General features: G+C 42.1%; 2 protein-coding genes across 5 annotated transcripts; one reads left to right on the forward strand and one right to left on the reverse strand.

Moving 5' to 3' along the window:
• Positions 1–368: 368 nt before the first annotated feature.
• LOC130748947 (uncharacterized) lies at positions 369–5068 on the forward strand. Of its 4 annotated transcripts, none has more exons than XM_057602205.1 (7): positions 369–511; positions 586–673; positions 967–1700; positions 1788–1899; positions 2882–2977; positions 3066–3198; positions 4930–5068. In XM_057602205.1, exons 1-6 carry the CDS (start codon positions 444–446, stop codon positions 3147–3149), a joined length of 1182 nt encoding a protein of 393 aa, XP_057458188.1. In that variant the 5' UTR covers positions 369–443; the 3' UTR covers positions 3150–3198; positions 4930–5068. The 4 variants fall into 4 exon arrangements, 3 of the variants coding, with proteins under 3 accessions (XP_057458188.1, XP_057458181.1, XP_057458195.1); XM_057602198.1 differs by lacking the exon at positions 4930–5068 and adding an exon at positions 4495–4633; XR_009022807.1 differs by lacking the exon at positions 4930–5068 and having other exon boundaries at positions 2863–2977; positions 3066–3294.
• LOC130748938 (ABC transporter B family member 10-like) lies at positions 3320–19914 on the reverse strand. The gene is made up of 10 exons (XM_057602189.1): positions 19608–19914; positions 9429–9483; positions 8417–8592; positions 8124–8324; positions 7436–7695; positions 7030–7343; positions 6324–6547; positions 5519–5862; positions 4983–5422; positions 3320–4809 (listed from the first exon to the last, which is right to left on the reverse strand). Exons 1-10 carry the CDS (start codon positions 19881–19883, stop codon positions 3320–3322), a joined length of 3780 nt encoding a protein of 1259 aa, XP_057458172.1. The 5' UTR covers positions 19884–19914.
• Between the last annotated feature and the right edge of the window lie 332 nt (positions 19915–20246).

Here is a 20246-nt window from a genome sequence, read left to right on the forward strand (position 1 = left end):
TCTCATAATATGTAATAGCTTGATTCTCTCTATCACTTTAATTGTAATTAGAGGAGACATCGACTATATAAGAGGCTCCCCATGCTTAATAAGAGCATATTTATTTGCTTAATAAATCCTCAGACATTACTTTGTGTTCGACTTACTTACGAAGTTCCTACGATTTTTTTTACAAATTTATTGCTACTAATTACTTTTTTTCCGGAGTTAAAAATAACTACTTTTCTTCCTATAAAAAAACTACTCCTACTTTTTTATTAATGTAAGAGAATTACTACAATCAATCTTACACTCACATAATCTTCTCCCACAATTTTTATCCAGAAGTTGTACATGTGTTTACCCATAATTTATTTTAAATTCAGAAATATAAATGTGTCATAGTCCACAGTTTTTATCTTTCTCCATCTTTTTTTTCTGATGTTCTCAGAACCAAAGGTAACATGGATGCAGATTCATGGACTAGTTGCCCTTTCTGCGATTCAACAGTCCCCTCATCCCAAATCAATCGGTATGTTTGCGTTTTCCTTTCTTCTTCCCCATATAATATCGTTATATCAATATAATATGATTCTGCAAATGCAGGCACGCCAATGCTCACTTTGAAGATGATCCTGAGCTACCCCAACATATTCATTTTCCCCCTAATTCCCACCTTCAATCATCTCTTCCGGTACTCCCATTAACAAATCTATGTCGTATATTTACCCGGTTTGGAAGAACTTATTTAAGCTTATTTTATAACATACTGGTTATACAAATGTTCGAGAGAACTTATGAAAATACCTTATTTCGTATCTATAAGCTGTTTTGAGTTCGTTTTGATAAATTCTTCAAATTGGCTTACGAATAAGCAGTCGTGCTTATTTATAACATATTTTCAATTTTTTTCAATAAGTTTCTTAAATTATAGGCGCTTAAGCTGTTTACCCAAACGCACTCATTGTCTAATATCATATTTTGCAGAGTGAACAAACAGACAATGACTTGCAGTGCGGAGCAAATTCTGGAGAGTGTGGTGGTGAAACTAGTAGAGATAGCGGGGAATGCAAAATGGATGATAAGTTATCTTGCTTGATTGGTTTACAGGCGAGGAGTGAATTTTGCAAAGTTGAAGGGGGTTTGATGGCTTTGTTAAGAGATTGTTTGGAGTGTGAAGCTGAAAATTCGAGAAGCGTTTTATCTGGGTATGTTGATCATTTCCAGAGTCTTCAGTCTGAGGATTCTGGTTGGGGTTGTGGATGGCGTAACATTCAAATGCTTAGCTCTCACTTGCTAGTGCAAAGGCCAGAAGCAAGAGAAGCTTTGTTTGGGGGTTCGGGATTTGTTACGGATATCCCTTCGCTCCAGAGATGGCTTGAGATTGCTTGGGAGAAGGGTTTTGATGCGCCTGGATCGGCTCAATTTGATCATGTTGTTTATGGTTCAAAAAAATGGATAGGAACTACTGAGTGCGCAGCTCTTTTGCGATCCTTTGGTCTTCGAGCGAGAGTAGTGGATTTTGGTCCCAAGGAATCCCAATCTGCCTCAGGTTCAAGTGTTGATAGCACTATGAATACAGCAAATACTAGTAAGATGGTAGAAAGTAAAGATAAAAAAGGTGAGGCTTATCAAGTTCTCATGGATTTTGTGTGGAATTACTTTTCTGATGAAAGCTCAATCCAATTTGGTCAACAGTGTGTTGTGGTCAGTGAAAAAATGTGAGGGCACATTTTAGATACATTTCTCAATCACACAAATAATTTTGTTTCTTATGGTGTTTAATCTTTGAAAGCTTTCTTGGACAGGCCCTTATACTTTCAACATGCTGGTCACTCAAGAACAATAGTTGGAATTCATGTCAAACATCAAGAGACTGGAATTCTACAATATAATCTCCTTGTTCTGGACCCTGCTCATGTAATTTATCTGCAACGCAAGCTTCACATTTTGTTATCAATATCTAATTTCTTGATTGTAATTTAGATTACTTTAAGAAATTGCATGTCATATAGGCGTCTTTTTGCTTTATCATAGTCAATAAGATAAATAGAAAAAATACCAGAGGTAGTGAAGTGGACATTTTCCTGAAAATGTTTTGCTTATACTAAGGAGTAAGGACTACTTTGAGAATGGAAGGACAAGTAGTATTTTGCCAATACATTTGTAGGGATCCAAAAAATGATGGTCTTACTAATTTCCAAGATCCTAGAAAATAGATGACTCAAAACTCTTAATATATGAGCAGATAGCTCAAGCTGATCATTCTTTTACTTACGGAAAATAGGTGGATATAGGTAAAATGCCAAGAACTGAAAGAAGACCTAAGGCAGAGAAAATCCTGAAATGTGAATATATTACTTGGGAGAGATTCGTGTTCTTATTGTATAAAGTCAGCTAGAATCCAGAAAATGGGGAAAACGTTGCTTACTAATCCCCTTCTGCTGTTCTTTACGTTTACGAGCTAAAATTAAAGTAAATGTTTGTCTCTTCTTCTCTTTGTTGTTGTTATGATTATTATTATTAAGTACAACTAAACTAGTTTTGAGATTACCTTCTTTTAGTATTTTTTTAGTTTTCTTTTCAAGTATTTTATTTGTCCAAATGATTTAAAAAAATTAATACATTAATTTTGATTAATACATTAATTTTGATTGGCACAAGGGTCAAACTACAAAGAAAAGCATATCAGAATTAGGATGATCATGATAGTCCTCACTCATTGTTTTATCTGATTTTTTATGAGCTCTGTAATTCATATATTTGTTTCTTGATTTCTTCCTCTCTGTTCACACACACACACACACACACACACACACACATTAAAAGGGTATTCTGGAGCATGCTTATTGTGTAATGATTATACATCCTTGCAAGTTTCAGATGTTATTTTTTATTATAGAGTACGGCTGCTCTTGAAAGATCACTACGACAGAAAGTTGGATGGCAGAAACTCATAAAAAGGGGAATGCATACACTGAAGAAGCCACAATACCAGGTCTTAATTCTTTTATTAAAAAATTTCAATTGCATTGCAGTATTGCACCAATAAATGATTAGGCTTGATGGTTTTGTTTATATTTCAGCTGTGTTATGTTGATCCTGGAATTGCTGGAGAGGAGGAGATAGAAAAACTCAAGACAATTGACAGTGTCTTCCTTGAAATTTAGACGACCATATAAAGCTCTTTGCCACATCCAGGAACTGTCTTTATCTCATGTAATTAAAAAAAAAATCTTTGGCATTTATTCTAACTATAATTTCATTACATCAGAGAAGAAATTTAAGAGTGCAGATTCTTTTCACAACTTCAAATACCAGATCTGTATAACACTGTCTTCTATTCAACCCATGAGCTTTGTACAAAGCTCTGCATCTTGATTAACTTTGAATAGAGTCCTGCATCTGATGCTAGTAGGGTTGAGTGGGATCCCGTCTCTACAATTTTACCCTTATCCATGACGACTATGGTATCCGAGTTTATCACCGTGGATAATCTATGAGCTACTGTGATCTGGGTGATTCTTGAGCTCAAGCCACTCCCTTCCTTCAGATTCATTGCTTTTAAAGCATTCACTATAGTTCTTTCAGACTCAGCATCAAGAGCACTTGTTGCTTCATCAAAGAGTAATATTGCAGGCCTCTTTAGTAAGGTTCTGGCAATGGCTATTCTTTGTTTTTGTCCTCCTGAAAGCTGGCAGCCTTTCTCTCCAACAACAGTGTTATATCCGTTTGGTAGATTACTTACAAATTCATGTATGTTTGCTTCTCTGGCAACCTCCACTATTTCACTTTCAGAAGCCGCATTATTTCCATAGCAAATATTTTCTCTAATTGAGCAGTTGAAAAGCAATGGCTCTTGTTGTACCAGCCCTATTTGTGTCCTTAACCACCTTAGATTATATTCCTGTATGTCTTTCCCATCAATTAATACCTTTCCCATTCCTGGATTGTAAAATCTTAATAGAAGGGCCAAAACAGAAGATTTTCCTGCACCGCTTGGTCCTACAAAAGCTACCTTCGATCCAGCTTCAATTTGTAAACTGAAATTGTCAAGAACAGTGATTGAAGGTCTTGATGGGTAGTTGAATTGTACGTTTTCAAATTCAACACTTCCCTGGATTCTATCAGGTTGGGAATCATCTGGTGTATCTGGTTCAATTTCAGTTTTACGGTCAAGGGTCTTGAATGCTGGAGTTAGTATATTGATAGCAGAGACAACAGTTGGGATCAGTGTGTACAATTCTGTGATAGAAGGAACTGTGAGAGAAAAAATTTGGTATGATCTTATTCCATTTTCGAAGGTGGCTTGACGTCTATCAACCAGAACTGTTGTGTACCACAAAGCAACAGCATGTGCAATGTTCCACAAGCAAAGGGAGAAACCTTGAATGATACCATACTTGATACTCTCATTCCTGTACTTTTTCTTTGGAATTTCCAGAAATGTTTTGGCTTTCTTCAGTACTTGCTCTTCATGACAAAATGATGCAATAGTCCTTATGTTGGTTGCAGACTCCGATGTAAGTGCAACAAGGTCAGAATGTGCTGCAGAGTAGTCACCGGAGAATCCTTTGGCTGACTTGCCTTGAATGAGACCACCTATGAAGTGGCAGGGCATAACAGCCCAAGCTACCAAACCCATTCTCCAGTTGACTCTCATGCTGACAATTGTTGCTATCAGTATGGAGGAAATGCATTGCACAATCACGGACATGCGATCAGCAATTATGACTTTGACCATGGAAGTATCACTGATAATGCGTGAAGTTAGAGAACCAACAGTGTTCTCAGGTTTGTCAAACCAGCCTACTTCGTTACGGAGTACACCTGTAATAAGTTGAAAGGATAATTGACTTGTATTTTTTAAATCATACAGAAATCTTTATGTACATGATGAATTTTTGTAGGCTATTTAGCTTATGCTTCAATGTTTGTTTGTTTTTTCAGGAAAGAGAAATTAGGTGAATGTGCTGAAATTCTTGTATGGAAATATCTAATACCTGAATACAATGCACGTCTGACATTTGCCATAGCCTTTTCTCCAATAACTCCAAAGAAATAATGCTGGAAGGTGTGGCTAAATAAGGAAAGCAACCCTATTCCAGAGAAGATGGCTGAATAAAATCCAACTTTCCGTTTTGCATCTGGATGGAAATATGCAACTCCAATGGTGATGATGTAGAATCCAAAAAATGGCTTTGAGATGCCAGAGAAAGCTGCTGCAAACGATCCAAGTGAAATCTTCACCAGCTCCCTCTTTTTTAAACCAAACCAAATTCTGAAAAATATGCTCCTTTCCCTTGTGCTCGTATTGCTTTGTTCCTTCATTGCAGACTGCTCTGAGAGATTTCTTTGGACCTCTCTCTGTGTGTCTGGTAGTGGTCTAGTTTCATCAGGAATATCTACTTGGCGGGCACTTTTGTTTGTGGAAATTGTAGTCCTATTCATTGAACGTTTAAAGTTGGTTAGTGTTCTTCCTCTACACCGTTTGGTTTGCAATATTCTTACAAAAAAACAACATAAAGTGACTTATTACCCGGATTCCGGAACTGGTTCAAGGTTCTGCATCCTGAATAAGGTGCTATAAAATCTGCTTGTATTTAACAAAGTGTGGTGTGTTCCTGTTTCTACAACTTGTCCATTCTCCACTACAGCAATCACATCTGCATTTACAACCGTGGAGAGCCTGTGTGCAATCAAGATGACAGTCCTTCCATGCATAGCTGTCTCAAGTGCTTCTTGGACCAGCTTTTCTGACTCCGTATCAAGGGCACTAGTAGCCTCATCAAGAAGAAGGATAGGAGGATTTTTCAGAATGGCTCTTGCTATTGCAATTCTCTGTTTCTGACCCCCTGATAATTGGACACCCCTTTGTCCTACCTGGGTAAGCAAGTTTGAACATCAGTTCACACTATCTTTTGTTAACATGACTAGAATACATAAGGCACATTTTACGGTGATTCTCTTGCAAAGTTTTGTGTATAAACTGGATATTTAAATCTTGGCCAATCGATTTTTGCTTAAGAACAAAATATTGTACAGAAGCCTCCTCAATTCTTAGACAACTGCTAAAATTAAGATTTCAGAGTTTCATTTGCCTGAAACCGAAAATGGAAAGGAATTCTGATTCGAATAATGGAGGCAACATTGATATTTTCTCTTTTTACTGGTCTTATTTTGTTTTATATCTCTCTGTCACTTCCTTATCTTCTTCCGTTCTTATATCTAGTTACATACTTACATGGCATTAAATAATAAAAGGGTCAGAATATGATTAGGCAACATTAAGACAAAAATAAAAACCATACAAGACACAATCAAGCTGAAAAAAATTAGCTCACCTCTGTTAGGTACTGATTAGGCAACTGTGATATGAAATTGTGTGCATTTGACATAACTGCTGCTTTCTGTATCTCTTCGTCATCTGCATCCATTTTTCCTACTTTCAAGTTATCTTTGATGGTGCCTGTGAAGAGTGATGGTTCTTGGGAAACAGTCCCTATATTTCTTCGCAGGAACTTGAGATCAAGATCCTTGATATTGTTACGATCAATAAAAATATCCCCTGGAATATATTAAACACTGTCAAGGTAGGGGTAGTTCTACCGATGGAAATTTTTTCCATTCACAAGACTTGAACCGGGACATTGCTTAAAGGGAATCAGCTATGTTTCACCTGAACCAACCACCTATTGGTACTTGGTCTACAACACTTCAAATTCTAATGCACTATCAGTGTTGTTTCATAGTATCAAACACTCAATTCCTACAACACTATTAATTCGAATTCACTATCAGTTTTGTTTCGTACTGTCATCTGATCTTGTATTTGCACTTTATTTAACAGAATTAGCTATATTAACAATCATGAGAGATGTCAAACTTCTTATACATATCATCACATTATCGTAATTCTAAGCCATTATAAAATGTATAACCTACACTTATTAATGTGCTTTTATTTACAGGTAAATAAAAGCACATGAGCATTAATCATATGATAAAATTGAGGAATGCATAAAAAGGTGAAAAGCTATTTAATCTAACCTCTCAGAGGGTCATAAAATCTGGTAACCAAGGAAATAACAGTGCTCTTTCCACACCCGCTGCTACCAACAAGCGCCACTGTCTTTCCTGCAGTAATTGTCAAGGAAAGTCCTTGAAGGATAGGTTTCTCTGGCCTTGATGGGTAGGAAAAGTGAACATCTCTTAGCTCAATGTCTCCTTTAATTTCCTCAGGCATGTTCCCTTTTGATTCATTGTTTATTAGTGGCTTTCTCTGGATCATTTGGAAAACCTCATACCCTGCAGCTTTTGCTTGATTGAATGTTTGCATGTCTGGTGCTGCATAAGTGAGAGATCTGCAAAACAAAATGAGAGTTTTATTACTGTATTCAGTGTATTGTTAACCTTTATCTCCATCCTAAATAAGCCAAGTTTGTTGCTTGCTTACATTGCACCAAAGAGAATACTCATCACTGCAGCTATGATATCTCCTCCTTTTGCTCTCCCAGCTGTGACCACAACAGCTCCAACCCATACAATGATAGCCCAAGAGCAGAAACTCACTGTTTGAAACATCCCTGTTCCCACTCCCTTCACAAGTGCCTCGCCTTTGCTTATCATGTACTGTTTGTCCATGTTCTCTGTGAAGGATTTGATTGCACTTCCCTCTCCAACAAAAGCATATACTGTTTTTATATGTGATATTGTCTGCAATTTCATATCAGTACTTGTCAAAATAGGGTATATGTCATGCAACAAATATCTCAAAAACTTAAGTCGTTGGGTAGAGAGTAAAGATACATTTTATATTATCTTTCGATCACACCCCTTATGCTCAAGAGCCCGTTGGCCTTTAAGCATGAGAAATACACAGACTCACCTACCTTATATTGAAATTCAACTTTTTTTATTAGAATAGTGATGACAACAATGATCGAATTCTAGACCATTTGATCATAGAACACATTTCATGGACTAACTATCCAAAAGCCTTATACTGATGGATAAAAGCGCATAAATAATTTTATATTATATTTTTAACACTAGATGGATTAAGTTTGGTCACAAGATGTACATTTATGTGATACTAGAAGTACTATTGTTATTGATCACTAGACTTGTGTAGATATATATACCTGCTCTATCATAGATGTGGCTTCAGAGTGGTAAAACAATTTGGTGGTTGATATGGTGTTCATTTTCTTGGTGTAAATTGCTCCAATCATAAGGATAAGAGGGACAACCACTAAACACAAAAGCGCCACTTCCCAACAGCATACAGCAGCAATCACAATTCCAGCAAAGAAAGTTGCACAACTAGAGGTGAAGTGACCAAACTGTTGGTAAGAAATTCAAGTTGTGGTTTAGTCATAGAATGTTGTGAAGGAAGAAAAATGAAACTTGTGACCATAATTAATTACTTGCTGACCTTCTCACCAATGGCATCTTGTATGACACTCATGTGGTTGCTTATTCCAGTGATGACTTTGCCACTTGTTAGTTCTGTATCAAAAGCCCCTATCTCTTGGCTAAGGACTGCTTGTAGATATGCTAATCTTAGGCGTGATAACTGTCTTTCACTTGCATACATCCAACACCCAATCTCTGCAAATTTTAAAGGTGACAAGGGCAAAGAATTTTCTTATGATTAAAAACCTAAGCTTAATGCAGGTGGTTGAATTGCAGATGAACCCAATATTTCTGAAATTAAACCTAAATGAAATAAAATTAATAGTCATAATATGATTCATTATGCATGTTTAGGTGATCATTCCTTCAAAGAAAGTTGAAATAAAGCACAATATGAAGAGACGTGATTTGTTTGTATAAAATTATGTACATTGTTAATATATGCTAATTAAATTCAACTTTTAATTATTAAAATAAAAAATATAATCATTGCATGTAATTTATGTTGTAAATTGTATTTTATGGAATATTAAATTCTAATTCTTTTCATCAAATCTAGGATTATTATGCACTTTATTCTTTAAATTAATTACTCAATTTGTAAAAGATGAAAAGTTAAACAACACAAAGTTACTTTCAAAAAAAAAATAATGAGTTAAGGTTTGCACAACCATATATAAGCAATTGCTTGGCCACATCTCTAGCCAATGTGGGACTCTAACACACTCCCTCACGCCCAGTGTAGAACATCTGGAGCGTGGAATGAAACGGGTGGCCCAAATATGGGAGGTCTCAACAACAAATGGATCTAGGATAGGGGCCCAGACCCATGGTCAATCAACCATTGGCTCTGATACCATGAAGGAGGCCTAACTCAACTCAAAAGCTAGCTCAAGAGTTAAGGTTTGCACAACCATATATAAGCAATTGTTTGGCCCCATCTCTAGCCAATGTGGGACTCTAACAAAAAAAAACAACACAAAGTTAGAATTCTTGATATATAAGCAATTAACTATAAAGAAAAAATATACCAAGTACCCCAGCAGGAAATGTGGCGATTGCCATGTACCACACAAATGGAACAACCTGAACACAACAACAAGAACGGGTATTAGTTTATTCAAATCAAACTAGTGCAATATGATAGCACTACACTCAATATTACACTACAAGAAAGAATCACTTTAGAGTAAAAAATTAGCATCATAGCATAGATTTGGGCTCTTTAGCGTCACCAACTGATGCTAAGTCAGCATAAAACGTAAAAAAGAAAACATTTAATTTTAGTGTTGACCAGACTTTCGTCACTTAGCGTGGGTTTATTAATAATTAGCGTTGGTTTTGACGAACGTAAAATTATCGACTAAAGTAGCCTCCGCCCACCATCAATTAGCAACGGTTAGGCTGACACTACATAAAACATTCATCTAGGTACGAACTATTTTGTGGGCCCGAGTCTTAGCGTGCTGTCACTAATCTTCATTAACTTCTGCGCCTCATCTTCCTTATAGAGATCATTCCCTCAAACCCTTACACTCACTTTCTTTGCCAGTATTTGTGAGTTTTATTTTGCTAGGTTGTGTCTGTCTGTTTGTGATAGACGTATCGAAAAAATATGTTATGAATTAGTTTTCCAAAGTGGAACAGAGGAAATATGTTAGGGTCGTGAATGACTTAGCACAAGTACTACTAGTATGCTGATATGATTTGTGAGCTTTATCATGCTTAACATATTCAGAATAATGATTTGTATGAGCTTTACTTTGCTAGGTTATGGCTGTTTGTAATAGACATATCGAATAAAATATTTATGAATTGGTTTGTCAAAGTGGAACGAAGGAAGAACACAACCTTGTTGTTGACAACAACACAACGAGTTCCAAATGATTTGGCTGTAGAAATACTCGCACTATATGGAAAAGGACGAAAAACAATATATGGAAAATGATAGATCTCAATCATACACGTAAAGAATAATGAAACTTGTTGGCGATGTGTTGTTCATTTACTGTCTTCTAGGGTCGGAATTGTATCATTTGTATGCAAGTGGACTGGGCGAGACCCCAGGGTCCCTCGCCTAGAGGCGCCAGCCTAAGGCGAGGGGCGCACCTGAGACTTGGGCCTCCCTCCCCGAGGTCCAACTGGCCCATTAAGGTACATTAGAGGTGCCAAGCCCAACTCCACACCTATAAATAGGGGACGGTTACCAAATGTAAGGGACTCTTGGCTCATTTGTTAAATAACAAGATTGAAATTCAGTTATTCTTTCTCTCTCTAGCGGTTAGGACCTCTCTCTCTAAGCATTCACATCACTTTCCTCACACTTTGGGTACTATACCCCTATTCTATGTTCTTGGATAGAACATTTGGCGCCGTCTGTGGGGATCGGTAGATTTCGATTCTCGGACTACGTGGATCGTGATTCGGTTGAGAGGAGCTCGATTCTGTGCGATTTTTCTTCAGTTCTCAAGATTTTCCGTTTGCATTCTTCGGTTCACTAGCGAAGCTCGATGGAAACACGTCGTAGACGACGTGATGAGGATCAAGAGCGGCGACACGTTTCGCCACCACTTCGCGTGAGAGGTAGGCCGCGACGCGAGCAAGTTCATCGTGAAGAAACAGATCGATTAACTCCTCCTCCTCCGCCACCGCCTCCGCCTCCTCCTTCTCCGACGCCTCCGCTACCTTCTCCACCTTCTTCGCTAGAGCAGCAGAGGACGCCAGTGAGTTCACCTCCGGCTTCGGGAGAAGAGACTCAGGCACCGATCTCTAGTCAAGATTGGAGGCGCTTGATTTGAAGTGTCGATGACATACGCCAACGAAACGATTACTTACAGGAACAACTGGAGTACTATCGTTTCGAGCAGCAGGACGAGGGGGAGCGCGAGCTAGAGGTCGTGGCTGAGTTCGAGCCGTTCTCGGCGGCAGTAAGGGAAGTTGCAATTCCGGATAATATGAAGAATATTGTCCTCGAGACATACAGTGGGGAGGCTGATCCCAAGGACCACCTGCTATATTTTAACACGAAGATGGTAATCAGTGCCGCTTCCGATGCTGTAAAGTGTAGGATGTTTCCGGCTACATTCAAAGGAACTGCCATGGCATGGTTCACAACCCTACCCCGAGGATCAATCATGAATTTCCGTGACTTCTCATCCAAGTTCCTCGTCTAGTTTTCGGCAAGTAAAACCAAGCCAGTGCCAATTGAGGATTTGTACAATGTGCGCCAGTCCGAGGGCGAGACTCTGAAGCAGTATGTGAAACGATTTAGCGCCGCGTCAGTGAATATTGAGGAGTCAGAGCCAAATGCCTGCGCCCGTGCCTTCAAGAACGGTTTGCAGCCTGGAAAACTGAATAGCAAATTAAGTCGCAAGCCCGCCTGGTCAATGGCGGAGGTCGAGCGCAAGCAAACACCTACATACTTGACGAGGAGGATGATGCTTTTAAGCGAAGGCGTGCGAAGGTAGAGAAAGATGGCGATCAGAGGGATGCATCGCCAGAGGACAAGCAGAGTAAGGAGAAAGCGGAAGGAAGCAAGAGACGAGACAGGAAGGTGCGTACGAGTGAAAAAGTGCCGAGGGAACCGTTGTATCCCAAAAAGGAAAATTTCGAGCGTCGCCGACCCTGACATCAAGCCGACTCTCGCCGGCGAGAGGAGTCAGGGAAGAGTTTGAGTGCGCATCTGACGGAGCTGCTGCGTGAGGTTAAGGCGACACACGCAGTTGAGGAAGGCGAGCAAGAGACAGGCCCGCCCCGGGCAGCGTTAGATAAGACCAAGTGGTGCGAATACCACCGCTCAGCAGGACATGACACTGAGGACTGTTTTACTCTAAAGAACGAGATCGAGAGGCTCATCCGAGCGGGGCGTTCGCAGTTGAGTGATCGTGGTGATCGCTGGAGCGGAGAGCGGCAAAGAGGAAACTGGTATAATGGGGCCCGCCAGCAAGATGAGCGTAAGCGAGAGGATCGCCGCCGTACCCCAAACGTTGACAAAAAGGAAACACTGGCCACACGGAAAAAAGGGGCGGAGGAGACCTTCAATAAGGACCTTGAGTCGCCGGTTGGAACGATAAATACGATTGCAGGTGGTTTCGGTGGAGGCGGGGAAACGGCTTCGGCGAGGAGAAGACACGTCAGGGCAGTAACGTCGGTACAACAATATGGGACCCCTTTCGGCTTCCAGCATCCAGATATCGTGATATCGTCGGCAGATTTTGAAGGAATTAAGACGCACAAGGATGATCTGGTGGTTGTCATGATAAGGATAAACAGATTCAATGTGCGACGAGTTCTTCTGGATCAGGGAAGCTCTGCTGACATCATTTATGGGGATGCGTTTGATCAGTTGGGATTAACGGATAAAGATCTTATGCCTTACACAGGGACATTGGTAGGATTCTCGGGCGAGCAGGTATGGGTACGAGGGTATATAGATTTGGACACAATCTTTGGTGTCGACGAGAACGCCAAACTTCTTCACGTAAGGTACCTAGTGTTGCAGGTTGTGGCTTCATACAACGTCATCATTGGAAGGAACACACTCAATTGCCTTTGCGCAGTAATTTCGACAGCTCACTTGGCGGTGAAATACCCGCTGATGTGTGGAAGAGTGGGGAAGATCGTGGTGGACCAGAGAAGGGCGAGAGTGCTACAACAATTGTCTTAGCATGTATGGAAAGAAAGGAGCCGGCGAGGGACACAGGTGCCACGAGGTTGAGATTTTAGAAGACAAACGAGAAGGGTTGAGCGAGCAGGAGCAAAGGACAGAATAGGTCGTTGACAGGAAGGTAAAAAGGCAACGAGACAGTCAGAGTCAAGGCAAGCAAGGTGACAAGGCAGGAAGGAATGGGCAGTTTACAGACATCATGGCAGAGGAGCGATGGGCAGGAATTATTGATGACTTGGAAATGTATAAATTCAGTAGGGGGTGCTGGCGATCGAGCCCAGGCTCACACCCGGACAGGAACGGCGATTGAAGAAGATGGTAGAGGACAATTTTGACCTCTTCAGCTGGAGTCCAAAGGATGTGACACTATGGGAACTTCCGCGGTTCAAGACACCAGCTCTTTCGAGCAAGAGACCGAACGAGCAGAAGGGGAAAGCGACGATGAGCCGGGAAATGGACCCAGGAATTCTACAGCGCCAAGATTGCAAGCAAAGGGGAAATGAGGTGCTCGGGCGGTCCTAGGAAAAGCAAAAGGCGGGGAAGAGAGGCCCGACATACCGCGGCAAGAATAAGCGGAAGGCTAAGGCGAAGTAGTGGAAGTCGGCGAGATCAATGATCCTTGAAAACAAAAAAGCCAACAAAAAGCCAAATGGAATGAACAAGAGAGTGAATCAGAGGCACGCTGGCTAGAAAGTCAACTCTGCAACAACGGTGAGTGGGTAGCGAGTACGTCAGGCACGAAGGGCGAGGTGCTGGGCGTAATACTTTGACTTGGAGCCTTGGAGACTTGGCGATAGAGGCGAGGATGCAGCTGAGGAACCAGATCAGAAGGAATAGGACCAAAAATAAAGATGCACTCTTTTTCTCCATCTCGGGAGTTTTTTAATGAGGCATCCCTCAATTTAAAAAAAGTCTTTTACGAATGAAATACAAAAGGATATTCACCAGCAATACTCCTAACTCAAACTGCAAAGATACGGTCGCCCGGTGGGAAAAATTCCCCGAAGGTGGCAATCCCAACACGACCTTGATGTCTGGGGATTGCTCCGGGAAAGTCCGGTGCGAACCGGTGCTGCCCAGATAGCAACTCAATTAACATGTCACGTTCGCTCGATGGGAAAAATTCCCCGAAGGTGGCAATCTCAACACGACCTTGATGTCTAGGGATTGCTCCGGGAAAGTACGGCGCGAAGGGCTGACCTCTCGTTGGCGATGTGTGCGGGAAAGCGACGTATCCCCAAAATGGGGTGGGTCCCTTATCCCCTTAGTCTCCCCGAAATCTGGGAATACGAGGCCTCCCCGAAATATGGGCGAGAACATAAACTAGGCGTAAGTCTGGGTAAACCTATATGGTCATTGGGTCCCTAGCAATGTAAGTCCTTGTCGGGACAAAACTGCCAAGGCCGCACCTGCTCTTACGGGAAATATTGGTGTGGAGAAAAGCCTCAGTTCAAAACTGAGCAAAAGTCCTAGTTTCTTTGGCACACCTTCAAAATCACTACACGAGCGCGAAAGGAAAAACAAGGCCTAAAAGACGACGAGGCGATCACAAGGCGGAAAATTTACGAACGAAACCATGCGGAAATTAAACTGAATAAGAATAAGGACAATAATTGATTACAAAAAGGGATAAGGAAAATCACTGCAAAATTATCATGTTACATTAACATCTTTTCCTTTTCAATTTCAGCAGCCGCGAAATACTCAGCAGTAAAGCCCTGAGGATCGTCTTGGCCAACTAGTCCATGCGGAGTAACCTTCTTGAAAGATCCCATTCCGTCAAGGTTAATTCCCTTGTAAAGATGCTGGACCTGAGCTTTGGCGAGAAAGAAGCCGCAGCCACTCTCCTCCACGGCCTCGGCAACAATCGCAGCCACCAACCTTGCTTGAGAGGTCCTGATTTTGGAGTCCATGTCCGCCAGGGCCTGGGCCTTTGTCTCGAGTTGGGAGCTCACATCGGCGAGAGACTCGTTCTTCGCCCCCAATTCGCTGCGAAGGGACACGATTTCCCTGTCCTTAACGATACAAGCGACCCTGTTTGTGTTGATCGCCTCCGTTTTCGCCTTCACCTCCTGTTGCAGCTCATCCCGCTCGATCTCCAGTTCCTCCATTCTTTCTTTGCAAGCAAAAAAGTCATCCTCGCGCTGGCTCATCTCAATACCTAACATGTTCAGCTTCGCCGTTTGAGTTACCACTTGGGTTAGCAACTTGTCGTGTTCGCCATGCGCTTCCTGTGTAGCCACGCGGTAACCCTCAGCCTTCTGGTGAAGCTCTTCCACCTCTGCAGACAAGGCGGAATCCTGAGATAGCCTGGCGAAGAGGCACCCCGCACGAAAAAGGCTGAGGATGGCTTCCTGTGCCACATCGTCGAGATCAGGATTCTCGAACCACCTCATACTTCCAAGAAAGGAATCGGTCAGCATGAAGTCGATAGGAGAAGGTTGCTGGTTTGGAGCACAACCCGTCTGACCATTAGTAATGGGATGACTAGTATCAGGGGAAGAGTGGCGAGGAGTGGGAGAGGCGTTGGGAGTTGGACCTCCACCGTTGGGACTCACTGGATGGACGAGGGAGACCCCAGGTGGGTTCGCCTCGGCCTGATGACTTGAGCGGTCGAAAGAAGGGATTGCTCGGGGAGCACTGGAAGGAACGCCTTCGGAAGCTTGTTGATCAACGGGAACTCCCTCGGGACGAGGCGAGGACCCCGCGTCGCCCATGGAGTCTGTTTTTTTCTCGCCCCCCAGGTCTTGGCGAGGGGCAGATGCTTCACCAGCCTTGGATCTCTTGGTTTTCTTCTTTTTCTTTTCCAACTTTTGAGGCGAAGAAGCCTCGACCCCAGATTTTCCATCTGCGCCAGAATCGTCCCTATTGGATTTCCGGGATTTTCTTGGTTGGGAGGGTTGAGCAGCACCGTCATTGGGCCTTGGGACCAAATCGTCAATTTCCGGCGATGGGGCGGTGCCCGGTATTGACTCTCCAGACCCAGCGACATTTGGGGCGGCCACGGCCGTGTCAGAGAGGGCAGGGTCAATCGAAGAAGATCCTTTGGCCTTCTTTGAAGGGGGAACGACAGCCTTAGCATCAGAATCGGCGACGACGCGTTTCCTCTTAATTCCCGTGGTATTAAAAACAGGAGGGAACTCAAGTGAATCGGCAGCCAGGGCGCGCTGCAACGCAACTTCAGTAAAGTTTATCCCTTCTAAAAATGAGCGGTGGGTGTTTTCACGAGCAGCTTCAAGCAACTGTGAGCACTCAAGGATGGGGAACCCAGCGAAAAAGCCAAGGATGGCTTTGTCTTCGTTGCTCAGTGACGCATCGGACGGTTGTGGAACGTCGCGAGGGCTATCGGTCCAGTAAAAAGGGAACAGAGCAGTCCCGTCCCGGCGAGTGAAAGCCTCAGGGTAGGTAGGATGCACGAGTATGCGGAAGTATCGGCGCTCGAGCCCCTTCTTGACGTTGCTCTTGTAAGGGTAGAGGCGCTGCCGGCCCGTACGGGATTTCAGAGAGACCCACCCAGGAGTTGGGGTCTTCAAGGATTTCGGCTCCACGCCATAAAAATAGAAGAAATGAGAGGTTTTCGCTTCAAGACCGACGACGTTACAGAGAATCTCGAAGCATCGAATGAAAGCCCAGGCGTTCAAATGAAGTTGGCTCGGGGCTACGTTGATCTTCCTCATCACCTGACAGAGGAAGGGAGAGAATGGTAGTTTGATTCCCAGATCAAGGAAGAAGTACTCCTAAACATAAAAGAAGTGGGGCTGTCCCGCGCCTTGCTCAATCACGCGGCACTTCCAGGGACGACGAATGTCAAAGCCCTGACCGGTGATGAGGACATCTTCAAGAGACTTTTCGTGGCAAAACCCGCTGGCCTGGCGGGCCGACTCGGCGATGGACTTGTCGGTGGAAAACTCAGAAGGTTGGCAGATGGCCCCCTGAGTGGGTTCCCGAATGGTAGACTGGGGAAGGGTGGAGAAGATTTGGTGCCAGAAAGTGTTCTTCTCATTTTCGCTCAGGGGGAGCCCCCAGGCGGGAGGAGGGTTAACCGGAGCGGGAGACGCTTGAGCGGTGCTACGGGATCGGGAGGATCCTTTGGTGCGGCCTTGGGAAGTCATTTTTCGCTTATAGAGAAAGTGAAAGGACGAGAGGGGAGGGGATGCAAAGTTGTCAACTTCAGCAAAGTGTTAGGATTCCAGAAGCGGTAAGCGAGAGAAGGAAGGGGAATTTAAAAGTTGATATAAGAAACGGTTGGGGAATCGTGCCTTATCATGAGAAACGTGGAATGATTACTCAAGGGAGCATGGTGCGGATTTTGGGAAACGAAGGCAACGCATTAAATGAAAAGTTACAACGGTTGAAGCTGATTGGTTTGAATTCAAATTGTCAGGCTTTACCGTGATTCGAAAGGACGTTTCAAAGATAGCAATTGGGATTCGGTGACCCTAGCACCACTTCAGGGCACGACGCGTGGCGAAGGCTTGACACATGTCAAAATGTCACGATTCAGAGCATGCGCATAACTATGGTGAGGCGAGCGGACCAAATGCCATCGCCACAAGCTCACTTGTGGACTCAGACCGCCCGGAGAAGAGGAGCACAACAAAAGTTTGAGATGTAGATTTTAAAAGCTTTACTCACCGAGCCATGTTGGCCATTGATTTTCGTTTTTAGACTTTAGGTTTTAGCGTTGGATAGTTTCTTATGGCCTTCGCCCTAGTTTTTCTGCTTAAAGACACACTTAGCTCTCATGCTTCGAGCTCGGTGTCTTGTGGACTTGTGGACTGGGCGAGACCCCAGGGTCCCTCGCCCAGAGGCGCCAGCCTAAGGCGAGGGGCGCACCTGAGACTTGGGCCTCCCTCCCCGAGGCCCAACTGGCCCATTAAGGTACATTAGAGGTGCCAAGCCCAACTCCACACCTATAAATAGGGGACGGTTACCAAATGTAAGGGACTCTTGGCTCATTTGTGAAATAACAAGATTGAAGTTCAGTTATTATTTCTCTCTCTAGCGGTTAGGACCTCTCTCTCTAAGCATTCACATCACTTTCCTCACACTTTGGGTACTATACCTCTATTCTATGTTCTTGGATAGAACAACAAGTTAAAGGGGAAGCACTGTATAGAAATTATAAGAATATTCACATGTTTTGATGTTGAATGTCTATGAATTGTAGAAGTCAGAAACACTATATAGAAATTATAAGAACGTTCTCATGTAAATACATATAACTATGTAAGAATTATAAGAAATTGCGGCTTCTAGTTTTTGAGGCTATTGTTCTTATTTGCCGCTGTTTTGGGATGGTTTTTTGATTTTTTTGGGGTGGTCAACCTTGACTGTGTGGGTTTTTGATACCGTATTAAGCATGGTTATAAAAACCGGACCAGACCGGCCGGTTCGACCGCTGGAACCGGGAACCGGACCCTGGGCCGGTCAGAAACAGCCTCAAAACCATGTGGTGCAAAAACCGGAGGTAAACCGGACGAACCGGTCAAAAACCGGGAGAACCGGCTAAAACCGGCCGGTTGGCGGTTTTGAGCGGTTCAACATAAAAAGAAAGTTTTTGGAGTTTTTTGGCCAAACTGGACCCAGACAAACAAAAAAACACTCTTGAAGGATGGGCCCAAAGAGATATCAGATAAACAAAAAGTTCAAGAAACCTAAATCCTTATTTTTAGGTTGAAAAAAATCAAAACCATAAATCTGAAACAACTTCAAACGTGTTTTTCACTTTCTTCCTCTTGAACCACAGCAATGAGCAAACCCTAGTCTTCCAAGTTCTAGTCACCACCAATGATATGCAAATATGTTGATTATAAAATGACTATTAATATATGTTGTTGTCGTGGATGAACTAACATGATTTGTAAAAATAGTCAAATAAGTGTACCATATAGTGTGTCACCGATTAATTAATATTTTTTTACTGATTTTGTCAATATTTTTAGCACTATGTAAAGAACTCCTCAAAATTGTTTCAAATATATTTGCAGGAAGCCAGGAGCACAAACTTTGATAACCACCCCAGAAATGCATTTGAAATTATTGAGAGTCTTTTTTCTATAGCCATACATATTTCAATTAGCTTTTCAATTTATCAATTTCACATATGTGATACGTTTATTTGATTTTTTTTACAAGTTTTTCCTAATTGGCTGATGCTACAACTTTAATGTTAGAGTCGACCGATGTTAATGGAAGGACGATATTATTGACCTTCGTGTCAGTTGTGTAGCAGTGGCTTACAGTCGGCTAAGTCGATGCGAACTTGTAGTATCTGCTGCATTCTTAATATTGCATGTTAGCTTCAAGTCTTTTAACGTCAGTTACGACGCTAATGCTATAGCCGATAGCATCAGATTTTGACTTTTTAGCTTCAATTTTTGACTGACGCTAATGAGCGTTTTCCTTGTAGTGTTATTAGGAAAAATATAATGACGCTAGTGTTTTTCTTGTAGTGAAGTAGTATATGTGAAACTAGGAGGCATTTTCTTGCTAGCTAAGTAAAATCTGAAACTACTTATATGATAGTAGTACTGCTGCTTACCTTCTTAAGTGCAGCGACCATGGCATCTTGGTCATCAATATTGTTCCCAAAAGCATTAAGAGCTTTTCCCAACAAGAGATACCCAACAGGAAGAGCCATGCCATGCACAATCGAACCTAGAGTTCCCAAACCCATCAGAATCCAGTCCACTAAGTCAGCATAGCTCAACAGTGTAAAGAATGGCAAGGCTCTCACCACGTTCTTCCTTGGCTCATCATCACCACCATCTTCTTCTACCGTATTATTCACCATTTGCACCATTTTTTGAGGAGCCATTAATATGCAATAATCAAACTTTCTGGTTGAGCAAAATGATGAATCTACTTAATTAGCTTATATAGTACTATTCTCCACATATTCAATTATGCCTGATGGGAGTGTGGGAAGAATATACCTTCAGAAGATTACTTTCAACTTAAAAAGATCTGTAATTTTAATATGTAATTGGGTTTGTTTTCTTTGGTTGAACTCACTTGTATGATACCACATCGATGGTTACAACGTGACGGCCGATCGATGAGTCCTCTAAAAATACATGCACTAACTACAAAGCCGTCAATGTGCCTAGAATTGTTTTCTATTATTGCAAAATGCAAACCCTTTCCTTTGTATTAAAACTCTATATATGTTGACTTAACT

The sequence above is a fragment of the Lotus japonicus genome, chromosome 1, assembly GCF_012489685.1.
Source record: "Lotus japonicus ecotype B-129 chromosome 1, LjGifu_v1.2".
NCBI lineage: Eukaryota > Viridiplantae > Streptophyta > Magnoliopsida > Fabales > Fabaceae > Lotus > Lotus japonicus.